Here is a 21,806-nt window from a genome sequence, read left to right as displayed (position 1 = left end):
AAAAGTAAGAGGAGGGGAGGATGCAGGCTGTAGTGCGTCAACTCTATCTGAATTGCGCGATCACATTTCAAAAAATATATCTTTTCAAGTTCTATTTAGTCCATATTTGTCAAACTCAAGGGCCACGGGCCACATCCGGCCCGGCGTGTAATTATATCCGGCCCGCGAGATCATTTTATATACTGTATTATTGTTATTAATGGCCAGGTATATGAAGCGCTGGTAACACAATAAACTACAGATCCCATAATGCAGCGCTTCAGCTGCCTTGCCGAACACTTACGCGTTAATCAAGTCTAGCTTATGATGCTGCAAGTTATTGCGAAGCTAGCTCACACGATGCTGAGAGAAAAGTTGATTCTGAAAATAGAGCCTTTAAAACCGATGGGAGGCTGAGTATATGTTTACTGAACCCGTGTGTCTCATTTGTGGAGCTAATGTGGCTGTAATTACAGAATTTAATCTAAGACGGCACTATGAGACAAAACATCAGGGTAACCTGAATGCAATGCAGAAGATACAGAAAGCAGAATAATTAAATAAGAATCTGACACTTCAGCGGACGTTTTACCCGTGCACAATCACAAAGTGATTTCAAGTGAAGCTGCTTTTATGGGAGACACAAATGCACCAGTGCAATTTGCCCCACTTTCCCTGTTGCCAAGTAATGTTAAACCAAGTCGTCACTACGGTGTTCCCAAATCGCACTTTGCTGATAAACTGAGCGCACTGAGTTTGCACGGCGCTTTGGTGACTTTGAAGAACAAAAAAAGTCCGTCTACATGCGGCTCGAACCTTGTGCATGTTTGGTAGCACATATCTGTGTGAGAAGCTCTTCTCAGTGATAAAGACTAACAAAACAGCACACAGGAGTCGCCTCACTGATGAGCACCTGTAATCCATCCTGAGAATCTCCACAACACAGAACCTCACACCAAACAGAAACGAACTTGTTGCCAAAAAAAGATGCCAGGCGTCCAGCTCTAAAATGACATATGAGCAAAGACAACTGAATGATTTGATTTGTTATTGCTGAAAGGAACACATTTTATTTATATTTCCAGGTTTTGTTATGCACCATGTTCATATTTGAATTTGTATAATTTTGACAGGATATATTTTTATGGAGAGCAAAATCTTTTGGGATATTTAAAATCTAAGTTTATTTTTATATAAAATTACATAAGAGTAAAGAAATTTGAATGTTTGTTCTTTTAATGTTTACTTTATTTCTAACTTGTATAATTTAGACAGGATATATTTTTATGGAGAGCAAAATATTATAAGTTGTTTAAGATTTGAGTTGATTTATTCAGGAATAATATTCCTGTCTGTTTTACCATTCCTACCAAAGATATTTCTGTCGACTAAATAAAAATTCCTTCTATTTAAAATTTAAATAGAACTTAAACAAATACGATAGTTCATAATATCCACGCAGACTTGCACGTAAGAGCGGGAGTTATCCATTTTAACAAGCAGCGTATTGCACTGATACAAAATAGCTGTGTGTGTATATATGTAGATATGTATGTATATGTATATATATGTGTGTGTGTATGTATATATATGTATATATATATGTAGATATATGTATGTATATATGTGTATATGTATAGATATGTATATATATATATTGTCACACACGTGCGCATGGGAGGCAGCTAAAGGGCTTGAGTGATGGCAGTTCTGAGACAGGCCGGGCTGTGGCAGAGTGCACTGACTCTTTTTCTCACTTCCCTGTAGACCATCCCTGGGAGACTCCACCTGGCTCTCGTGACATCACTTCCGGGACCGAACCAATGGAGACAGAACCAACAGACGCCGGCCCCCCTGATGTCACGTCCGGGCCTGATCCAATGAGTGACGAACACGTGCCCGATTCCCATGACCTCACTTCCTGTCTTCCCCTTTAAAAGCCTGCCCTTTTTCCCCTTACCCTCAGTCTTGTCTTGGACTCGTTTGTATGCACATCAGTGCTGTTGTTGGTGAAAGAAACGATTTTGCAGCCAGGATACCAAATATACGGGTGGCTGCCCCAAAACTTCTTCAAGTATGTCTCAGTTTTGTGACAATATGTTTATGTGTGTGTGTAAATATATATAGATATATATATATATATATATATATATATATATATATATATAGATATATATAGATATATATATATATATAGATATATAGATATATATATAGATATAGATAGATATAGATATATATAGATAGATATATATATATATATAGATATATATAGATAGATAGATATATATATATAGATATATAGATAGATATATAGATATATAGATAGATATATAGATAGATATATACTGTATATATATGTATATATATATATAGATATATATAGATATATAGATATATAGATATATATATATAGATATATATATATATATATATAGAGAGAGACACACGGGTTCAGTAAACATATACTCAGCCTCCCATCGCTTTTTAAAGGCTCTATTTTCAGAATGAACTTTTCTCTCCAGCATCGTGTGAGCTAGCTTCGCAATAACTTGCAACATCATAAGCTACACTTGATTAACGCGGTAAGTGTTCGGCAAGGCAGCTGAAGCTGCATTATGGGATCTGTAGTTTATTGTGTTACCAGCGCTTCATATACCTGGGCCATTAATAACAATAATACAGTATATAAAATGATCTCGCGGGCCGGATATAATTACACGCCGGGCCGGATGTGGCCAGTGGCCCTTGAGTTTGACAAATATGGACTAAATAGAACTTGAAAAGATATATTTTTTGAAATGTGATCGCGCAATTCAGCATGTAATAAGTCAGTCAAACAAGACCTTTTTTAAGGGATCGTGAAGGCTCTCACATTCCAAGAATCTATATTTTATTTAGCCATTTTCTGAAATAAAGTGAACAGTAAAGGTAGAACGGAAGAAAAACAAAGATGTACCAAGCAAAACATGCTCATCCCCATAGGAGTGCACATTCACGGTTTACCTGTGACCTATGAAAGCATGTCTCAGGAAAAGCCACCTTCCCAAAAAAACTACATAGAACTTATAACCCCATGCTCCAGATAAATGCTGCCTCAGCCAGTCAGATAGCACAGTGGAGCCCAAAGCACTCATCGCCCCCCCACCCCCAACCTCTGACCTTCCACAAGTAAAACAAAATGACTGCTCTAAAACATCTGGGAGATGTAGTACACAGGCTTAAGAGGGGACACAGGTACAACCCGAGTGACAAGGCATCGGAATTAATACACATGTCCGTTACCAAACCACAAACGACTGCGTGCCTGCGTCCACTCACCCCACTCAAAAAAAAAAAAAAAGAAATATGAAGTAAAAGGTGCAGGCATTGAGTGAAGTGTCACAGAGGAAAGGTGCTCACCTCGGCCAGAGTGTTGTAAAATCTATGCTGACTTTCAAAAGCAAGCTTGAGACATGGAGGAAAAATCAAAAAAAGGGGCGACTCCTAACTCCTTTGCATTTCTGATCAACATGTTCACTGCCATCTTGCAGCAGCTGTTTTAGCAAATTTTATGACCTTCAAAAGGAGAGCGCCCGAAATTTTCTTGCCTCTCGATTAACTGTCAACCAGTCTTTATTAACAAACCACATTATAATAGACAAAAGAATGCCAGCATATATTTTTCCTTTGCGGAAGAATAAATTTTAAGAGTAACACAGCCTTCACCGTAAAGAAATAGCATAAAGGGTTAATCAATGCTGGAAAAGGAGATAAAAGGTCAAGAAAACAACAAAATGTACTGAAAGATGACTAAGAGATAACTAAGAAATCACCAGATGTCCTGTAAACAACCAGAATGGACAGTTGTTATATGCACAGAAATTTCAAGGGTGGTAGGTCATCTCAAAAGGTATAAGAAGAACCAGAATATAATAGACTTTTATTTTATATACGTCATTCGGGTGTAAACCAACAAATCAACTAGTGTAAGTCTATACATTGATTGATACTATATAAATTCAATAGTTTATAAAATGAATCTCAATTCTTTGTTTCTCTATCATACTGACCATGAGTAATTAAAAGATACAATGAACATCTTTTCTCCTGCCTGATTACTGATTTGTCCTGTTAGAGGAAAAAAAAAAAAAAAACACTTTTTTCCTTTCTTTCTTTTTTCCTCGCTTCGCTCGTCAACTTCCCCCCCAAAGCACTATGCTCCATTGTGAAGAGGGGGGCTGAAAGCACCCCAAAGAGACGAGGTCACTCCTCCCAAACCCCTCTTTAAACGGTGATACAATGAGAATCAAATAACAGTTTTTTTGGGTTTTTTTTAACCTTCTCTTTGTTTGATCAGCTACTGGCTTGCTGCTGCTCCTGTGCCGCGTGATCTGCATGTCGTGCGCCGCTTCAAACGTTTTAAAGTCACTGCTTTGTCTCTCTTCTCCCCCAGACCTTCTCAAACACTATTCAGTCTCTTTTTTTACTATCATTTTTTTGAGACTTTCGAATTTTCCTACTTCCATTATCTCTAACTTGCTCTGCATGTGTATCACAGGCCTTGCTTCCAAAACTTGTAAGTATGACGTGACTTGTCGGTCTAGCAGGACCACCAATTGTGCAAATTCTCCCACTTAAAAAGATGAGAGACCTGTAATTTTCATTATAGGTATACCTCAACTATGAGACACAAAATGAGAAAAAAAAATCCAGAAAATCACATTGTCTGATTTTTGAAAAATTTATTTGCAAATTATGGTGGTCAATAACAAAAGTTCATCTCAATACTTTGTTAGATACCCTTTGTTGGCAATGACAGAGGTCAAACGTTTTCTGTAAGTCTTCACAAGGTTTTCACACACTGTTGCTGGTATTTTGGCCCATTCCTCCATGCAGATCTCCTCTAGAGCAGTGATGTTTTGGGGCTGTCGCTGGGTAACACAGACTTTCAACTCCCTCCAAAGATTTTCTATGGGGTTGAGATCTGAAGACTGGCTAGGCAACTCCAGGACCTTGAAATGCTTCTTACAAAGCCACTCCTTCGTTACCCGGGCAGTGTGTTTGGGATCGTTGTCATGCTGAAAGACCCAGCCACTTTTCATCTTCAATGCCCTTGCTGATGGAAGGAGGTTTTCACTCAAAATCTGGCAATACATGGCCCCATTCATTCTTTCCTTTACATGGATCAGTCGTCCTGGTCCCTTTGCAGAAAAGCAGCCCCAAAGCATGATGTTTCCACCCCCATGCTTTACAGTAGGTGTGGTGTTCTTTGAATGCAACTCAGCATTCTTTATCCTCCAAAAACACGACGAGTGGAGTTTTAACCAAAAAAGCTCTATTTTGGTTTCATCCAACCATATGACATTCTCCCAATCCTCTTCTGGATCATCCAAATGCTTTCTAGCAAACTTCAGACGGGCCTGCACATGTACTGGCTTAAGCAGGGGTCACGTTTAGCACTGCAGGATTTGAGTCCTTGGCGGCGTAGTGTGTTACTGGTGGTAGCCTTTGTTACTTTGGTCCCAGCTCTCTACAGGTCATTCACTAGGTCCCCCCATGTGGTTCTGGGATTTTTGCTCACCGTTCTTGTGATCATTTTGACCCCACGAGGTGAGATCTTGCGTGGAGCCCCAGATCGAGGGAGATTATCAGTAGTCTTGTATGTCTTCCATTTTCTAATAATTGCTCCCACAGTTGATTTCTTCACACCAAGCTGCTTACCTATTGCAGATTCAGTCTTCCCACCCTGGTGCAGGTCTACAATTATGTTTCTGGTGTCCTTTGACAGCTCTTTGGTCTTGGCCATAGTGGAGTTTGGAGTGTGACTGCTTGAGGTTGTGGACAGGTGTCTTTTTTTATTGATAACGAGTTCAAACAGGTGTCATTAATACAGGTAACGAGTGGAGGACAGAGGAGCCTCTTACAGAAGAAGTTACAGGTCTGTGAGAGCCAGAAATCTTGCTTGTATGTAGGTGACCAAATACTTATTTTCCACCATAATTTGCAAATAAATTCTTTAAAAATCAGACAATGTCATTTTCTGGATTTTTTTTCTCATTTTGTCTCTCATAGTTGAGGTATACCTATGATGAAAATTACAGGTCTCTCTCATTTTTTTTTTGTAAGTAGGAGAACTTGCACAATTGGTGGCTGACTAAATACTTTTCTTGCCCCACTATATACATATATATACATATACACACATATGTATGTATGTATGTATGTATGTATGTATGTATGTATATACACACACACACACACACACACACACAGTGTAATACCTCCTTGATTAGGTGAAAATCCGCGAAGTAGAAACCATATGTTTGTATGGTTAATTTTTTTATATATTTTAAGCCCTTATAAACTCTCGCACACTGTCAACATTATTAGAGCCCCCTAGACATGAAATAACATCCTTTAGTCAAAAGTTTAAACTGTGCTCCATGACAAGACTGAGATGGCAGGTCTTTCTCACAATTAAAAGAATGCAAACATATCTTCTCTTCAAAGGAGCGCCGTCAGGAGCGGAGAATGTCAGAGAGAGCGCTCGCTAAGAAAAGCAAACAATCAAAAAATCAACACGTGCTTTTAAGTATGCAGAAGCACCGCGATAAAGCGGAATTTTGTAGAGGAGCGTCCGTATCTTCTAGGCAAACAGCCTCTGTGCAAACAGCCCCTCTGCTCACACCCCTCCGTCAGGCTGAGAGAGTGTGAGAGATGGAGAGAACCAAACAATCAAGCACCACGCGGGAAGCATATCTTATATCATTGAGGAGTTTTAGTTAATATGTTATACATGTTCTGATTGGGTAGCTTCTAAGCCATCCACCAATAACGTCCCTTGTATGAAATCAACTAGGCAAACAAACTGAGGAAGCATGTACCATAAATTAAAAGACACATTGTCCGCAGAAAGCCGCGAATTAGCGAAAAATCCGTGATATATATGTAGATGTGCTTACATTTAAAATCCTGATAGAGTGAAGCCCTGAAAGTCGTAAGCGATATAGCGAGGATTACTGTATTTATATATATATATATATATATATATATATATATATATATATATATATATATATATATATATATATATAGTAGAGAAATGTTAAATTTCTACCACAACTGCTCTACCAATCCTTATTCCGATAAGTCTAAAGTTATTACGGTACGGACATCCTTTCATCTTAGTAAGCTTTTCTGATAGTGATTCAACAACCCCACTGATGTCAGCGATTTCCACAGTATAGGGTTCAGCCATTGTTTTAACCTCCTCAGTGTTACTTCCGAGTGCCAATCAGGCAATGGTATAGACAAGTCTTGCATAAGACCAGAGGATTACTCAGGGAACGAAGTGCCAACATCGTTAGCACCGAGTCTTAAATGGACAGCGGTATAGGTGTTTCTGACATAAACATCAGGCCCAAGCATTGCCCAGGCAATGCTGTAGACGTGCCTTTTCCTTGCTTCATAATGGTGTCTTGTAAGAAAGGCCTCTCATCAGCATTGATGACGAGGTGAATTTGTCTTCAGGAAGTGAAATTGAAATGGACAGTGAAACCAAAAGTGATTCTGGTAAATCTGAAAAAGTCACTCACACAGGTGTTCATATTAGTAGTAGTAGTAGTAGTAGTAGTATACTTTCTGCACTTGTCTTTCTACTTTAAGTGTTTTGCATGTTGCAGTAGAAAGATGAGATTAAATAAGAATATGATTTTTCAAGACAAAAAAATGCAATGCTTTTTACAAGTTTTTTTTTGAGATAAAAATGTAACGCTAAGACGACAAACGGACACTACGTCCTTCTGTATCATCTTCATGTCAGTCCTTAAGGCATTCATACCAGGCTAGAGCTCAGTATGATTCTGCTGAAGGATAACTGGTAAAGAGTTCACCTGGTCCTCAACAAATTTTTTTTCCTCAAAATTGCCATGAAAAGAGAAATGGGAGATCTTTCTCTGCACTGCCTTCAGATCAGGGTATGTTTTTACCAAGACTGCTAAGGATGGGACAAGTTCTACTTTGCAACGTAGTGAAGATCAGATGCACCAAGGTAAACTAAATCTCATATGATGTTTTGAAAATGTTTAGACGGCAAAGGCAATCAGTGGTGAGCAAAAGGTGGAAAGCATGCAAACAGATGCAGAACTAAGGGGCCATTAGCAGCATGCATCACATAAAACACCTAAATAGAAAAGTTGAAGAATGAATTTTTTTTTTTTTTAAAGAAAAATGTTTAGAGCAAAATTTAAAAGTTTAAAAACAATACAGAGTTGCCAAAATATTGAAAACATTTAGCACAAAATTTCACACTCATTCCAAAAAAGTGTTACCAATGTGAGGAAGAGAAACAAGCACAAAGAATTATAAAGCACCCACAAGAAAACAAAAAGAAGGAAGATTACATAATTTTAAGATTGCAAAAATAACAGAACACAAGTTTACTATGCGTACCTTGCTTTAAGAAGATCGTGATCCTTCTGCTGTCTCATAGAATCAAGTTGGTCAAGTTTCTTACGTAATTTGAAAGTTCTTACTTTCTCAGCATGGGTTATCTTCCGTGTTTTATCAGCATCAGCATTAAAATCTCTTTCTTCATCATCCCTACAAATAAGCAAAGAAATTGCCAGTGCACCAATGACACATTATAGAATATATGTTCCACCTAAAAATAACAATGTGTAGTTTTGATTACTTTCTCTGTGTGATTAGCTACATTTAAATTTTGAAAATTCACTGTTAAGGTTTTGTCATTTTCTATGGTTTGCTTGTTTTCTATATTTATCACCATGTTTGTGATGTCATTGTGTTACTGTTTTGTTTGCGATTCATGGGCGCCACCATATTGTTGACAGCAATACACTCATTGCTTGTCACTATGAGTGATAGACCTCAAAAGGCCAGGGTAAAAAGAGCAGCTGGCAAAAACTGGGAGACTATTTCATGAACATTAATCAAAATTCATAATCAATAATATACTAAAAGTTGTTTCTCCAAGTCAAACAAAGCTGTGGTGAAATCCTAATATCTAAAGTTGAAATCAAAAAATATATGTTGCCATAGACTTCAACTTTTAATTAGAACCTTAGGACACTACAACAATTGTGATAAGATGTAAATTAGTCCACACTCATTATTCCTATTCACTCAGATTGTCCAAAATAACATTAAGTTAAAATCTGAAGGTTCCTAAACCCCAGCTCTCTGTCACATTACTTGGTAATTTATACAGTTCTTGGTAATTTACTCAAAATGTGTCTGTAGCCTGGTTACGGATTCTGTCACACCAAAAAGCCTCTATGTCCAGGCATTATTCAGAGAGTGGATATAGAGGTGGTGCACTCCTACAAGTTCTTGAAGGTCCATGTCAATAACAGGTTCAACTGATCTCATAACAGAGGAAAAAGACAGGAAACGCCAGAGTAGGCACTTAAGAGATTGCATTCCTTTTACTGCAGGTCGTGCCATCCTTGACATCTTCTACACATCAAGAGAAAGAGGCCCATAGAATCAATAAACTAATTAAAAGGGCAGACTGAAAAATAATTTATGATGTACTCTGGACCCCCTGCAGGTAACAGCAAAGAAGAGAATGAAAACAAAACTGAGTGCCATTAGGAACAATGGGGTACATCCTCTTTCCAACACACTAACACAGAACTTTCAGCCAATAAATTATTCAGATGTATGGGGCTCCTTTATACAATACCAATAGGTCTACATAATGCTACAATATAACCGTGACTGCCAAATCAGAAGTTTTCTTTAATTTAAAATTTTTCTTTTAGTCATTCTGATATGTGAGGAGATTACAGTGCAGGTATGTGTATATTATTTATCTATTGTCACGGATTGGTCCTTACCTGGCCTGGACACCTTTAAAACACTAAAGCCAAATGAAAGAACCAAAGCCTATGAAAGAACTTGTAGATCCGTCCCAACGTAAATCCCTTCACACTTCTTCACCAGCGTCTTTTGTCCTGTAAATGTGTCGATAACCAGCAAGCTTATCGACTACTATCACATCCCCCCACAGTTTTCTCAGCTCAAGTCTGCTTACCTGCATGTCAGTTGTTTAGAGTTGTATAGAGTGAAGTCAAGCAAAATGACACTTTTTATAAATACTATATTATTTGGAACACATGCATTTCATGTGTGTTCCGTGTCTACAACAATCTATTTAAATACATCATTAAAACAGAAATGTTTTTCATGTTTTAGTAATAATTGACAAAATGTAGACATGAAGTATTTAATGTGTGAAACTTGAAGTCCAAATATCAAACACTTTCAGAAAAGGTACAAATATAAGAACAAGTGCGCTTCTATTCATGAATATAACTGCAGAAAAAGAACCCGTGCTAGTGTGAGACATTCACACTCCTTTGATGCAATTGCTTTGGTGGCACAATGGTATCAACTGTTGACTGGTAATCAAAACTTCATGGGTTCAACCCTGGATGAGTCAGTTTTACAAATACAAGTACCAAATTCACTTTATATCCAACAGAGGGGAGGCAGACATAGGGGCTCAGTGTTAATAACAGCAGTATGTGCATTCAAAAAAGGTCAGAAGAGGAAAGGACAGTGAGGTGCTACTCTTTCTCTCAGAGCTCCAGACTTTGTGAATAACCCAGAGTAATGCAGGAAGCCAAACTAACAGACAAGGTTCTTCCCGCAATAATGTGAAGGTAGCCAAGTCAGAAGAACCTCCGAAATCATAGTATATAACATACATAACATATACAACATATTATATATATAGCAAAATACCCGCGCCTCGCAGCGGAGAAGTAGTGTGTTAAAGAAGTAATGAAAAAGAAAAGGAAACATTTTAATAATAACGTAACATGATTGACATTGTCATGAGTGTTGCTGTCATATATATTCCTGCCTAAATAAGTCACCCTCGCTTCGCTCTTACTTTTTTACCGTTCATTTAATCATGGCTAGTGGCGGAAAAATTATAAAATGGAAGGAGGATGGCTTTACCAAAACAATTATTGATGGCGAATCGATTATTCATAAAGCTTGAATTGGTGATCTGTTTTTCTGTGTTAACCTCATATTTTTTCATACTTCTTCTCAAACTAAGGTGGTGCGAGGGTAAAATGAATCAGGATGCGCTGATCAATGTAAATCGGTGTACCAGGAAATCATGCATTGACAAAAGCTCCCCTTTGCTTGTAATACAAAGTGTGATTAAATGCATTATTTTTTAACGCGTTATGGAGCACATGCATCGAAGCTTCTCAGCTGTGCTTGTGCTAAGAAAAGGAAAGATTTTAAAAATAACGTAACACGATTGTCAATGTAACCTTTTGTAAGTAGTGCCTGGAGGATTCAGTGTGGAGAAACTCTAGAGACAGCGTGTGTATTAACTTTTCTGTGAGTATCTGGTGGCAGTGTGACGAAGTTGCTTCGAAGAAGGCGCGTTAGCATGAGCTCAGCTCAGAGCGAAATGAGGTAAATGGGAGGGGAGATGATGACGTGACTCCCCAACCCGCCTTAACTGTCAATCCCCCACAAACACAGTGTCTTGGAATTTGCATAAGCACACCCCTTCACCTACAATTTTAACTTAGTTACAAAGTGATCAAAACTCTCGTTTATATCCGCGCCCTCTCATTAAACTTGTATCCCGCATTACCTGTGGGCATGTGAAACGCCAGCAGTAGCTTGTCTATGAACTTAATTTAAAGTTTAGGTTTACACCTTGCTTTCTTTCCGAGGTAGCAGCACTCATGAATATGGTAGTATATGTCACTCGCTCGCTTCTTATTGTTTCGCTGCCTTCTCAATTATATAATGCATGTTTTCTTAAGCGCTTTTTGGAGGTCTTCCTGGTTTTCTACATACTGCGTTGACAGTCAGTTCACGTGATTACGTGGGAGGCGTGATGATGTCACACGAAACTCCGCCCCCACGTCTTTCCAGCTCAACTCCATTACAGTTAATGGAGAAAAATACCTTCCAGTTATGACCATTAGGCATAGAATTTCGAAATGAAACCTGCCCAACTTTTGTAAGTAAGCTGTAAGGAATGAGCCTGCCAAATTTCAGCCTTCTACCTACACGGGAAGTTGGAGAATTAGTGATGAGTCAGTGAGTGAGTGAGTGAGGGCTTTGCGTTTTATTAGTATAGACTAGCAAAATACCCGCGCTTCGCAGCGGAGAAGTAGTGTGTTAAAGAAGCAATGAAAAAGAAAAGGAAACATTTTGAAAATAACATAACATGATTGTCAATGTAATTGTTTTGTCACTGTTGTGAGTGATGAGTGTTGTTGTCATATATATATATATATATATATATATATATATTTACACACACATACATAAACATATATATATATATACATATATATATATCTACATATATACACATACATATACACACACACATAAATACATACACACATACATACACACACAAATACATATATATATATATACATACACACACACACATATATAAACATATATATACATATACATACATATCTACATATATACACACACAGCTATTTCCTATCAGTGCAATACGCTGCTTGTTAAAACGGTTGACTCCCGCTCTTACGTGCAAGTCTGCGTGGATATTATGAACTATCGTATTTGTTCAAGTTCTATTTAAATTTTAAATAGAAGGAATTTTTATTTAGTCGACAGAAATATCTTTGGTAGGAATGGTAAAACAGACAGGAATATTATTCGTGAATAAATCAACTCAAACCTTAAACAACTTATAATATTTTGCTCTCCATAAAATATATCCTGTCTAAATTATACAAGTTAGAAATAAAGTAAACGTTAAAAGAACAAACATTCAAATTTCTTTACTCTTATGTAATTTTATATAAAAATAAACTTAGATTTTAAATATCCCAAAAGATTTTGCTCTCCATAAAAATATATCCTGTCAAAATGATACAAATTCAAATATGAACATGCTGCATAACAAAACCTAGAAATATAAATGAAATGTGTTCTTTTCAGCAATAACAAATCAAATCATTCAGTTTTCTTTGCTCATATGTCATTTTAGAGCTGGACGCCTGGCATCTTTTTTGGCCACAGGTTCGTTTCTGTTTGGTGTGAGGTTCTGTGTTGTGGAGATTCTCAGGATGGATTGCAGGTGCTCATCAGTGAGGCGACTCCTGTGTGCTGTTTTGTTAGTCTTTATCACTGAGAAGAGCTTCTCACACAGATATGTGCTACCAAACATGCACAAGGTTCGAGCCGCATGTAGACGGACTTTTTGTTCTTTGAAGTCACCAAAGCGCCGTGCAAACTCAGTGCGCTCAGTTTATCAGCAAAGTGCGTATTTGGGAACACCGTAGTGACGACTTGGTTTAACATTACTTGGCAACAGGGAAAGTGAGCAAGGTGCACTGGTGCATTTGTGTCTCCCATAAAAGCAGCTTCACTTGAAATCACTTTGTGATTGTGCACGGGTTAAAGCGTCCGCTGAAGTGTCAGATTCTTATTTAATTATGCTGCTTTCTGTATCTTCTGCATTGCATTCAGGTTAACCTGATGTTTTGTCTCATAGTGCCGTCTTAGATTAAATTCTGTAATTACAGCCACATTAGCTCCACAAATGAGACACACGGGTTTAGTAAACATATACTCAGCCTCCCATCGGTTTTTAAAGGCTCTATTTTCAGAATCAACTTTTCTCTTCAGCATCGTGTGAGCTAGCTTCGCAATAACTTGATTAACTCGGTAAGTGTTGGCAAGGCAGCTGAAGCGCTGCATTATGGGATCTGTAGTTTATTGTGTTACCAGCGCTTCATATACCCGGCTTTAATAACAATAATACAGTATATAAAATGATCTCGGGGCGGATATAATTACGCCGGGCGGATGTGGCCCGCGCCCTTGAGTTTGACACATATGGACTAAATAGAACTTGAAAAGATATATTTTTCAAATGTGATCGCGCAATTCAGATAGAGTTGACGCGCACTACAGCCTGCATGCCTCAATAAGTCATCCTTCCCTCGCTCTTACTTTTTTACCGTTCATCTAATGAATACACTGAGTATGGCTTTACCAAAACAAATCATTGATGGCGAATAAAGTATCCATTATTCGAGTATGTAGATCGGGAGATATATATATATATATATATATATATATATATATATATATATATATATATATATATATATATATATATATATATATATATATATATATATACCGCGTATCGCAGCGAGAAGTAGTGTGTTAAAAAAGCTATGAAAAAGAAAAGGGAACATTTTAAAATAAAGTAACATGACTGTCAATATACAGTATTTGTTTTGTGAGTGTTACTGAGTGTTGCTGTCATCAAGGATTTGATTATCATTATTTCTTTCAATCAGGTTCGTATTTGTAGGATGTGTTGTGTTCAAGTTACATTCCGTGTTTGTCAATCGTTGTAAAGATGACAGGTTTCATTCATCGATTCGTTTCTTACTGCATCAATAAACAGCTCGTCTTCTTCTTTATCTGAGACCTGACACACTGCATGCACGTTTTTTTTTTACACTGTCTTCCTTTAGCGGGACATTGACTTTTTCCAACGTGTGCTTTGTTTTGGATTTATGAATATGCTTGTATGTATCAACGCTTCATATTTTTTGCTGCCTTTTCAATTGTGTAATTCGGTTTTGTTCAGCTCTTTGGAACTGTTGCTTTTTATCTGTGCACTGCGTCAGTTCACGTGAGCCGCTCGGTGTACATGCATCCAAGTTTCCCAGCTGTGCTGGTGCCATCTCGTGCTATGTCCATGGCTGTATTTAATGTTACCTTAGTCCTGGCACTTAAAACTTTCTCTCGCAGTTTTGCTGAGTTTGTACCAAACACCACCCTGACCATCTCATCTTCCTCTGCATAAGCACAGTCCTTAACCCGTGAATATTTAGTGGGAGTTTGCTATTGGATTGCCGCGGACGGACGGCCTTATATGGGCAGGCACTAAATTACAAACGCCAGCGGCAGCCTGTCTATGAACTTAATTTAAAGTGTAGGTTTACATCGTGCTTTGTTTCCGAAGTAGCAGAAGTCATGAATATGGTTGTATATGTCACTCGCTAGCTTCTTATTGTTTCGCTGCCTTCTCAATTATATAATGCATGTTTTCTTCAGCGCTTTTTTTAGGTCTTCCTGGTTTTCTATGTACTGCGTGATTACGTGGGAGGCGTGATGATGTCACACGAAACTCCGCCCCCACGGCGTTCAAGCTCATCTCCATTACAGTACATGGAGAAAAACTGCTTCCAGTTATGACCATTACGTGTAGAATTTCGATATAAAACCTGCCCAACTTTTGTAAGGAAGCTGTAAGGAATGAACCTGCCAAATTTCAGCCTTCCACCTACACGGGAAGTTGGAGAATTAGTGATGAGTCAGTGAGTGAGTGAGTCAGTGAGTGAGTGAGTGAGTGCTTTGCCTTTTATTAGTATAGATAATGATAATACCCGCTCACTACTCAAAACGCTGAGCACCTGGCCTTAAACCCTGAACCTTCGAGATACAAGGCAGCAGTTCTTACCTCTACACCATTCAAGAATATATATCAACTTCCTGTAAATTGACATTTGAGCTTGGGTGTTTAACTCATTGACAGTAACATGTATATTAAATGATTTTTTCCTCTTTGGTTATATTCTTGAATAAAAAGCGTGTGTAATTATTTAATATTTGGACAAGGTCTTCCTACATTATACACTTCACGTCATTATTGGTATAACATAGAAAAGTTTCTGCTTTAGGTACAGTATATGTTCAACATTTCTTGACTCACATTTCTTTTCATCCTACACTTACACAAATCGTTGCAGTCACAGAACACACATGAAATGTATGTATTCCAAATAATGATGTTACTTATCCTATACAACTCCAGGCACCTCACTGCCAGATAAAGAGACTTGGGCTCTGAGAATTTTGTGGCATACTCCGCTCTGTCAGTGGGGGTATAAGATAGTAGACTGCTTGCTACGTGTACTGATCGACACATTTGCAAAAGATGCTAATGTGGAGAGGTGCAAAGGAATTTAAGGTGGCCTGGGATTACGAGTTGTTTCGTAGGCTTCAGGGATTCTAGTGTTAAGCCACATAACAGATGGTCTCTACCTCCTGCCACCCAACTAAACAGTGGGAAACTTTGAAGAGTTGGAAAACCCTGATGAGAAGCAAAACTATTGTGAATCCAGGAGCCAAATATTTATTACAAACGCAACCAAGAACCCAACATCCGGAAACAATTAAGTTTCCAGGATATTTTAAACAATGGGAAAAGCAAAATGCTCCAGAAAGTAAACGCTTCGAGTGTCAGAAGAGGGGATATAAATGGAGACAATGCCCTCTCAGGCTATCAGAGATGTCTTGGGGGTGTGGCTCGAAGAGTTCCCTCTGTAAAATGACATCCCTGATGTTTCACATGTACGTGATAGTAGCGTACTAGCAAGACAGAAATATGATGGTATCTAGGTAAGATCAGTGTATACTTTTCACCACTCTCCAGCTGCACATTTTTAAGTCGACCTCCAATCCTGATAAGGCCTTCAACCACTTTGGGGTCAGGTTTAAAAAGTGAACTTTTTTATCTAGTTTTCCAATTATTAGGCAAATGTAGCTTCTTCACATAAGCTTTAGTCTGGACTAACGTAAGTTTGGTATTTGAAGCCCGAGAAAGTTCATCAAGGTGTACATGCTTTAAAGCATTAGTGCCAGCCTTTGCATTCAGTTAAGATTTGTCCTGCGTTGCAGGAGAGAACAATGTGAATAAAGAGGGCTATAGCTAGGACTAATGAGTTTCAGGAAGACGAGTCGGTGGTCAGCCCTTCTTTTATTTGAATGCGAGTAGCACAGTTTGTAACTGTTTGCCGTATTTCAGCTTCCTTGTCAGGGTTCACTAGCTCAAAAAACACTAATGACTCATTGATTTTCTTGGTGCTTCTTGAGGAAAGCTGGTCCAGTAAACCAGATCGTCTCTGCCAAATGTGATGCACCTAGTTGCATATTCACCTGGGTTTTCATTTGAAGGTATGTATAACCACTGCTCAGGCTTTGTTGACTGACAAATGCAATAAATTCTGTTGTGCACATACACATAGAAGCATCTAGTCTGATTGTGTATGCAGTCTAAGACTACTTTGCTGTCATAGTAAAACCAGAACCCAGAGGATGAGCTCTGCAATTTCCACCACCATTACCACAGCACACAGCATGAGCCAAGGAATAGTAGGCTCAGATACAGGAGCCAACTTGGCTTTTCCAAAGACAATGCCCATATCAATTTTCTTTACTAATATTTCTAATGTCGGCTGCTGCCCCAAGGGCTTTAGTAGATGCATCAGAAAACAAACAAAGCTCCATGTAAGCTGCATTTGAAATAGAGCTGGTGGTATATATGTGGAATATGCAGATATTGCGAATGTTGTTTCACAGACATTGCTGCATAGTTCCTGCAGCGAAGCCCTACCCTGTATGTTCACTGGAGCAACCAAGGGGGTCAAAAAGGCTATTGATCAAAGATAAAGCCCCTCGCTGTGTGAGCAGCCTATTACTTGTTGACATTTTGAATGTAAAAGGTGCCTGATGCTATTTCCCAGCAAAGTCACAAGCTGCACTGATTGAGCTCTGTATCTTCCCTAAAGTTTAAGTCCTTTATGGCATCGGCATGATTCTCTGACAGAAAGGTTTGCAAGACAACTGGGCTGTTAGAAGCAATTTTACACAAATGAAAATTTATGAATCAGCAAGTGACACTTTAGCCCTTTTTAAGAGGTCAATAGCTTCTTCATCTGAAGACAATGACATCATCCACATAAAAATGTCTGGTGGACCCCAAAATTACCAGCATTCTTCATTGTTCATTATAGTTGGTGCTAGCTCTGCATGATCATTTTAAAGAATTTTACTCATAAGTCAGAAACTGATTTCTCATCTCAGATTTACAATTCAGTGTGCGCCTCAGAAAGATAAGTCTAGTCATAGCTTGCTCATGGTTGTTAGAGAGTCATTGTCTAGCCACATTAAAAATGGTTGTGGAGCTACCCAGCTATTGACTTCATCCCAATACATTTCACGGTCTATAATATTTACAGATATTGAATCTTCAATTGATGGACCAGATCATTTTCATTTATTGTATTACTGAACACTGTGCACCCAATGCTGTACTCTAGCATACCTTTTCCATATTCACTGCTGGTGTTTTGTTTCTCCCCGCCATGGCGCTTCCCTTCCTGCAAACTTTTAAATAAGGTAAGTAGGTTGGCCATCGAATAAAAAATTAGTCTTAAATGAGCTCACACTTGGTTTGTGTACACCTTGAAGGCATACCTCACCAACAAAGACCCAGCCAAATTCTAGTTTCTGTGCAAAGAATGCAACACGGGGACCACTGATCTGCTGTCTGACTGTGTCATTGTATAATTTCTCTCCCTAACAACAGGAGAATTTCCGCTTCAGGGTCAATCTCAGAGATGTATTTTGCCACAGATTACAGATGGGGATGATACATAGCAACATTTGGAGTTGGTATTTCTGACCTGTTGTCAGGTATCTGGTTGCATTTGATGAGGGGTAGTAGACCCATGTTGATTCTTTCACTGATTTAATCCAGAAGCCTTCTGCTCTTCCCCCTGTCATGTCAGTTATTCCATAGAGTAAGACTATCCATGAATACCAAACAGTTTAAAAAACTTTCACAGGGCAAGTGAACAGTTGCTCTGATCATCAAGCAAAGCATACATCTTGACTGCTTTCTCTCGTTGACCCTGGGGAAACACGGAGATGTATCTTGGCACATGATTAGGGTAACTGGACTGGACCACAGACTTTGCTGCAGTGCCAGGTAACAGAGGAAGCTTTGATGGAAGCCCTTTGACCTTTCTCACCATTACCTACCGCTGAGACTGCAGCTTCTGAGAAAGGCCTTTCTTTCTTTCAAAGACTTTGCCCTAAATGCTCTGCACTTTAAGAGGGTGTGGTTTTCCCTTTACATACTCAGACAATTCCTTTCCAAACCACTTTGTTAGCAGGTCCAACTGTTCTGCTGCTGAGATCCACAAGCCTCCAGTAGCATTAGTGAACAAAGACTTCAAAACCCTGAAAAAAAAACCTCGCAGTCTGATCATCAAACTGTCCAAATCCTGAATTTACCAACTCACAGCATGCTAGGTACCTAGGAAACTCTACCATTGGAAGTATCTGAAATTGATTCACTGTGCTATGATTGTGAGGCTGTGTATTGTGCCAAGACGGCAGATTGAAAATAAAAATCAGGGCATGGTTGAGCATCTATGCAGTGAACCCTTTATACTCCAAATCTAAATAGACTTGAACAATCATCAAATATCAATCAATCAACATTTATTTATATAGCACATTTTCATACAAAAAAATGTAGCTCAAAGTGCTTTACAAAATGAATAGAAAAATAGAAGACACAATAAAAAATAAACATAAGTCAACATTAATTAACATAGAATAAGTAAGGTCCGATGGCTAGGGTGGACAGAAAAAAAAAAAAAAACTCCAGACGGCTGGAGAATATGAGATACAAGTCAAAGAAGGTATCACAATCTTCTATTAGCCCCGACTGCTTTACTTTAATAGGCACAGGCATTTTGAAGGCAAATGGTGTTCCCAAAGTGGTAAGATCATCTTCAGAGTGTGCACTGGAGCACAAACTTGCTCCCCTGAGTGAATCAGAGTGTAGCTCTGCCAGTCGGCACAGCTGTTTGTGCACATAGTTGGAAACTTATCTGATGGTGTGTACCTCTCTGCTTTCACAGACGCCCCGACGACTTTTATGAAGTTAGAGTGAAACTGAAAAGAAGCAAATTACAACTAAATACCAATTTAAAATAGACATAACTTTGCTATAGAATTATCTAATTAACTTAAAATAATATTTATAGGCTTTGCTTGGATGGGACTAAAAAAAATGACTATACATGACGCTTGCTGTGTAACTACCGACTTCCTGTAATTCTACTTCCACTTCCTTACAGCTAGCTACATGAATATTCATAAAGTTATACATACTATGTTCATGATACTTTCATGTACATAAAGGATATGTACAAGATAAGGGTTATCCCATAATGTTTTTTCATTGTGCAGTTCGGAGCTTCCATAAACATTGCTGCAGAGGTAAGGAAGTTATCAACCTCTGCTTTAGTATACTGTCTTGATCAAAGTCTGCAAACTCAAGTGCGGTCATTGTTTTTTCTCTGTGGTTACACTTCTGCAAAGGGCAAATAGTCTTCATTTCTAAGCATGTGCAGTTTTACAATTTCTCTCTACAGTCCCTCTTAGTCCCTCCTAAAACTGGCTTATTTTCTGCATTACACTTTTGCAAGTCCTTATTCTCAATACTAAACAACATTAAAATGGACAGAAGAAACCAACTGACAGATGAAGTTTGTACACTTCAAGCCCAAGAAAACAGCACCTAGTACCTATCATCAATTTTAGACTTATCTATTAAAACTCAGCAACAAAAAAAATAAAATTAAAATTGATGTCAAATAAAAAGCAACGTGTTCCATATTTTTTTTTCAGTTCAATTAAAAATTACAATTTAAAGTAGGGTAATATTGTAGTGCACTATTTTAATACCAAGTATCAGTGTGTATATAATTGTCTCTATTGTAAGTCGCTGATGTTTCTTTTACTTTTATAAAACAAAGCACCACACTTGATTGGGCTATATTTTTTAAATAAATGAATAAGTAAAGAATTGTTTCTCTTTTGCTTAGCGTGGCAACATGCCAGCACAGTCAAGTTAGGCATCTTCAGAATTTTTGACACACAGAACCAAAAAGGTTCAACATCACTGTTCTAAGGAATGCTGTTTATTAACAATAGTGAGCTTGCTTTCAAGAATATTCTCAGCCACCAATAGAAACAAATCAACACTGTCAATACTGTGTCCCACCTTTTGGACTACATGGGTCTCCAGCCACTTTCCAATGTCTGGTGGACAGACTGCTCAAGCACAACAATGCCTACTGTGCTTCCTGACTAGAAGTTATGGTCATCTATTTCAGCACCTGTTAGGACCACATTCAATAAGTCTTGGGCTTCCTCCAGACCATCTGTAATACTGGCTTGTGGATAAACCCCAAACAGTGCTATTTTTGGCTTACCAAAACTAAGTGGGCTATGTGGTGAGTGTGTCAACCCACAGTGCTCCAAGGTTTTTGCCATTTAAAGCCGACACCAGCCAAAGACCTGGGTTATGATGGGCACTATTGAAGATTTGTACCCAGTTTCTCAGAAGTGCTGCACTTTGACAGACCTCACTCAGAAGTGAACCCCTGACACAGCAGTATATGGAAGCAGCATTCCATGATCTTAAAATAGTCCTTATGTTGTCTCCCATATTGACCAGTCCTAAATTTGCTCAGCTTTTTATCCTCCAGACAGATGCTTGGGACACTGGCCAGGGTGGCCTGCTGAGCCAAGTTATCAACGAAGACAAACAACCTGTCATGTACTTCAGCCAGAGACTGTTGGATCAAAAGACAAGATACATGCCCAATGATCAAGAGACCCTTTCCAACAAGTGTGCTATAACCTAGCTACAGTATTACCTGTTGGGGCAGGTAATGTGACATGTTGGTGAAGAGAACAGAGGAGACAAGGAGGTGATGGGAAGGTATGGTGTCAAGGCGAGGAAAGGAGGTGGTCAGATGATGGTGGATTTTGCCAAAAGGATGGACATGGCTGTGGTGAATACGTATTTTAAGAAGAGGGAGGAACATAGAGTGATGTACAAGAGAGGAGGAAGATGCACAGAGGTAGATTATATCCTATGCAGAAGAGTCAATCTGAAGGAGATT

General features: G+C 38.5%; 1 protein-coding gene across 1 annotated transcript in view; it reads right to left on the bottom strand.

The window, feature by feature from the left end:
- cfap74 (cilia and flagella associated protein 74) overlaps positions 1–21,806 on the bottom strand; it is a 495,984-nt gene that overhangs the window by 450,047 nt on the left and 24,131 nt on the right. The window contains exon 4 of the mRNA XM_039755043.1: positions 8,413–8,562. Coding sequence (XP_039610977.1) covers positions 8,413–8,562 — 150 coding nt within the window. The remainder of the gene's footprint in view (positions 1–8,412; positions 8,563–21,806) is intronic.

This window comes from Polypterus senegalus, chromosome 6, assembly GCF_016835505.1.
Source record: "Polypterus senegalus isolate Bchr_013 chromosome 6, ASM1683550v1, whole genome shotgun sequence".
Lineage (NCBI taxonomy): Eukaryota > Metazoa > Chordata > Cladistia > Polypteriformes > Polypteridae > Polypterus > Polypterus senegalus.
This window is presented reverse-complemented; position numbering and strand designations above follow the sequence as displayed.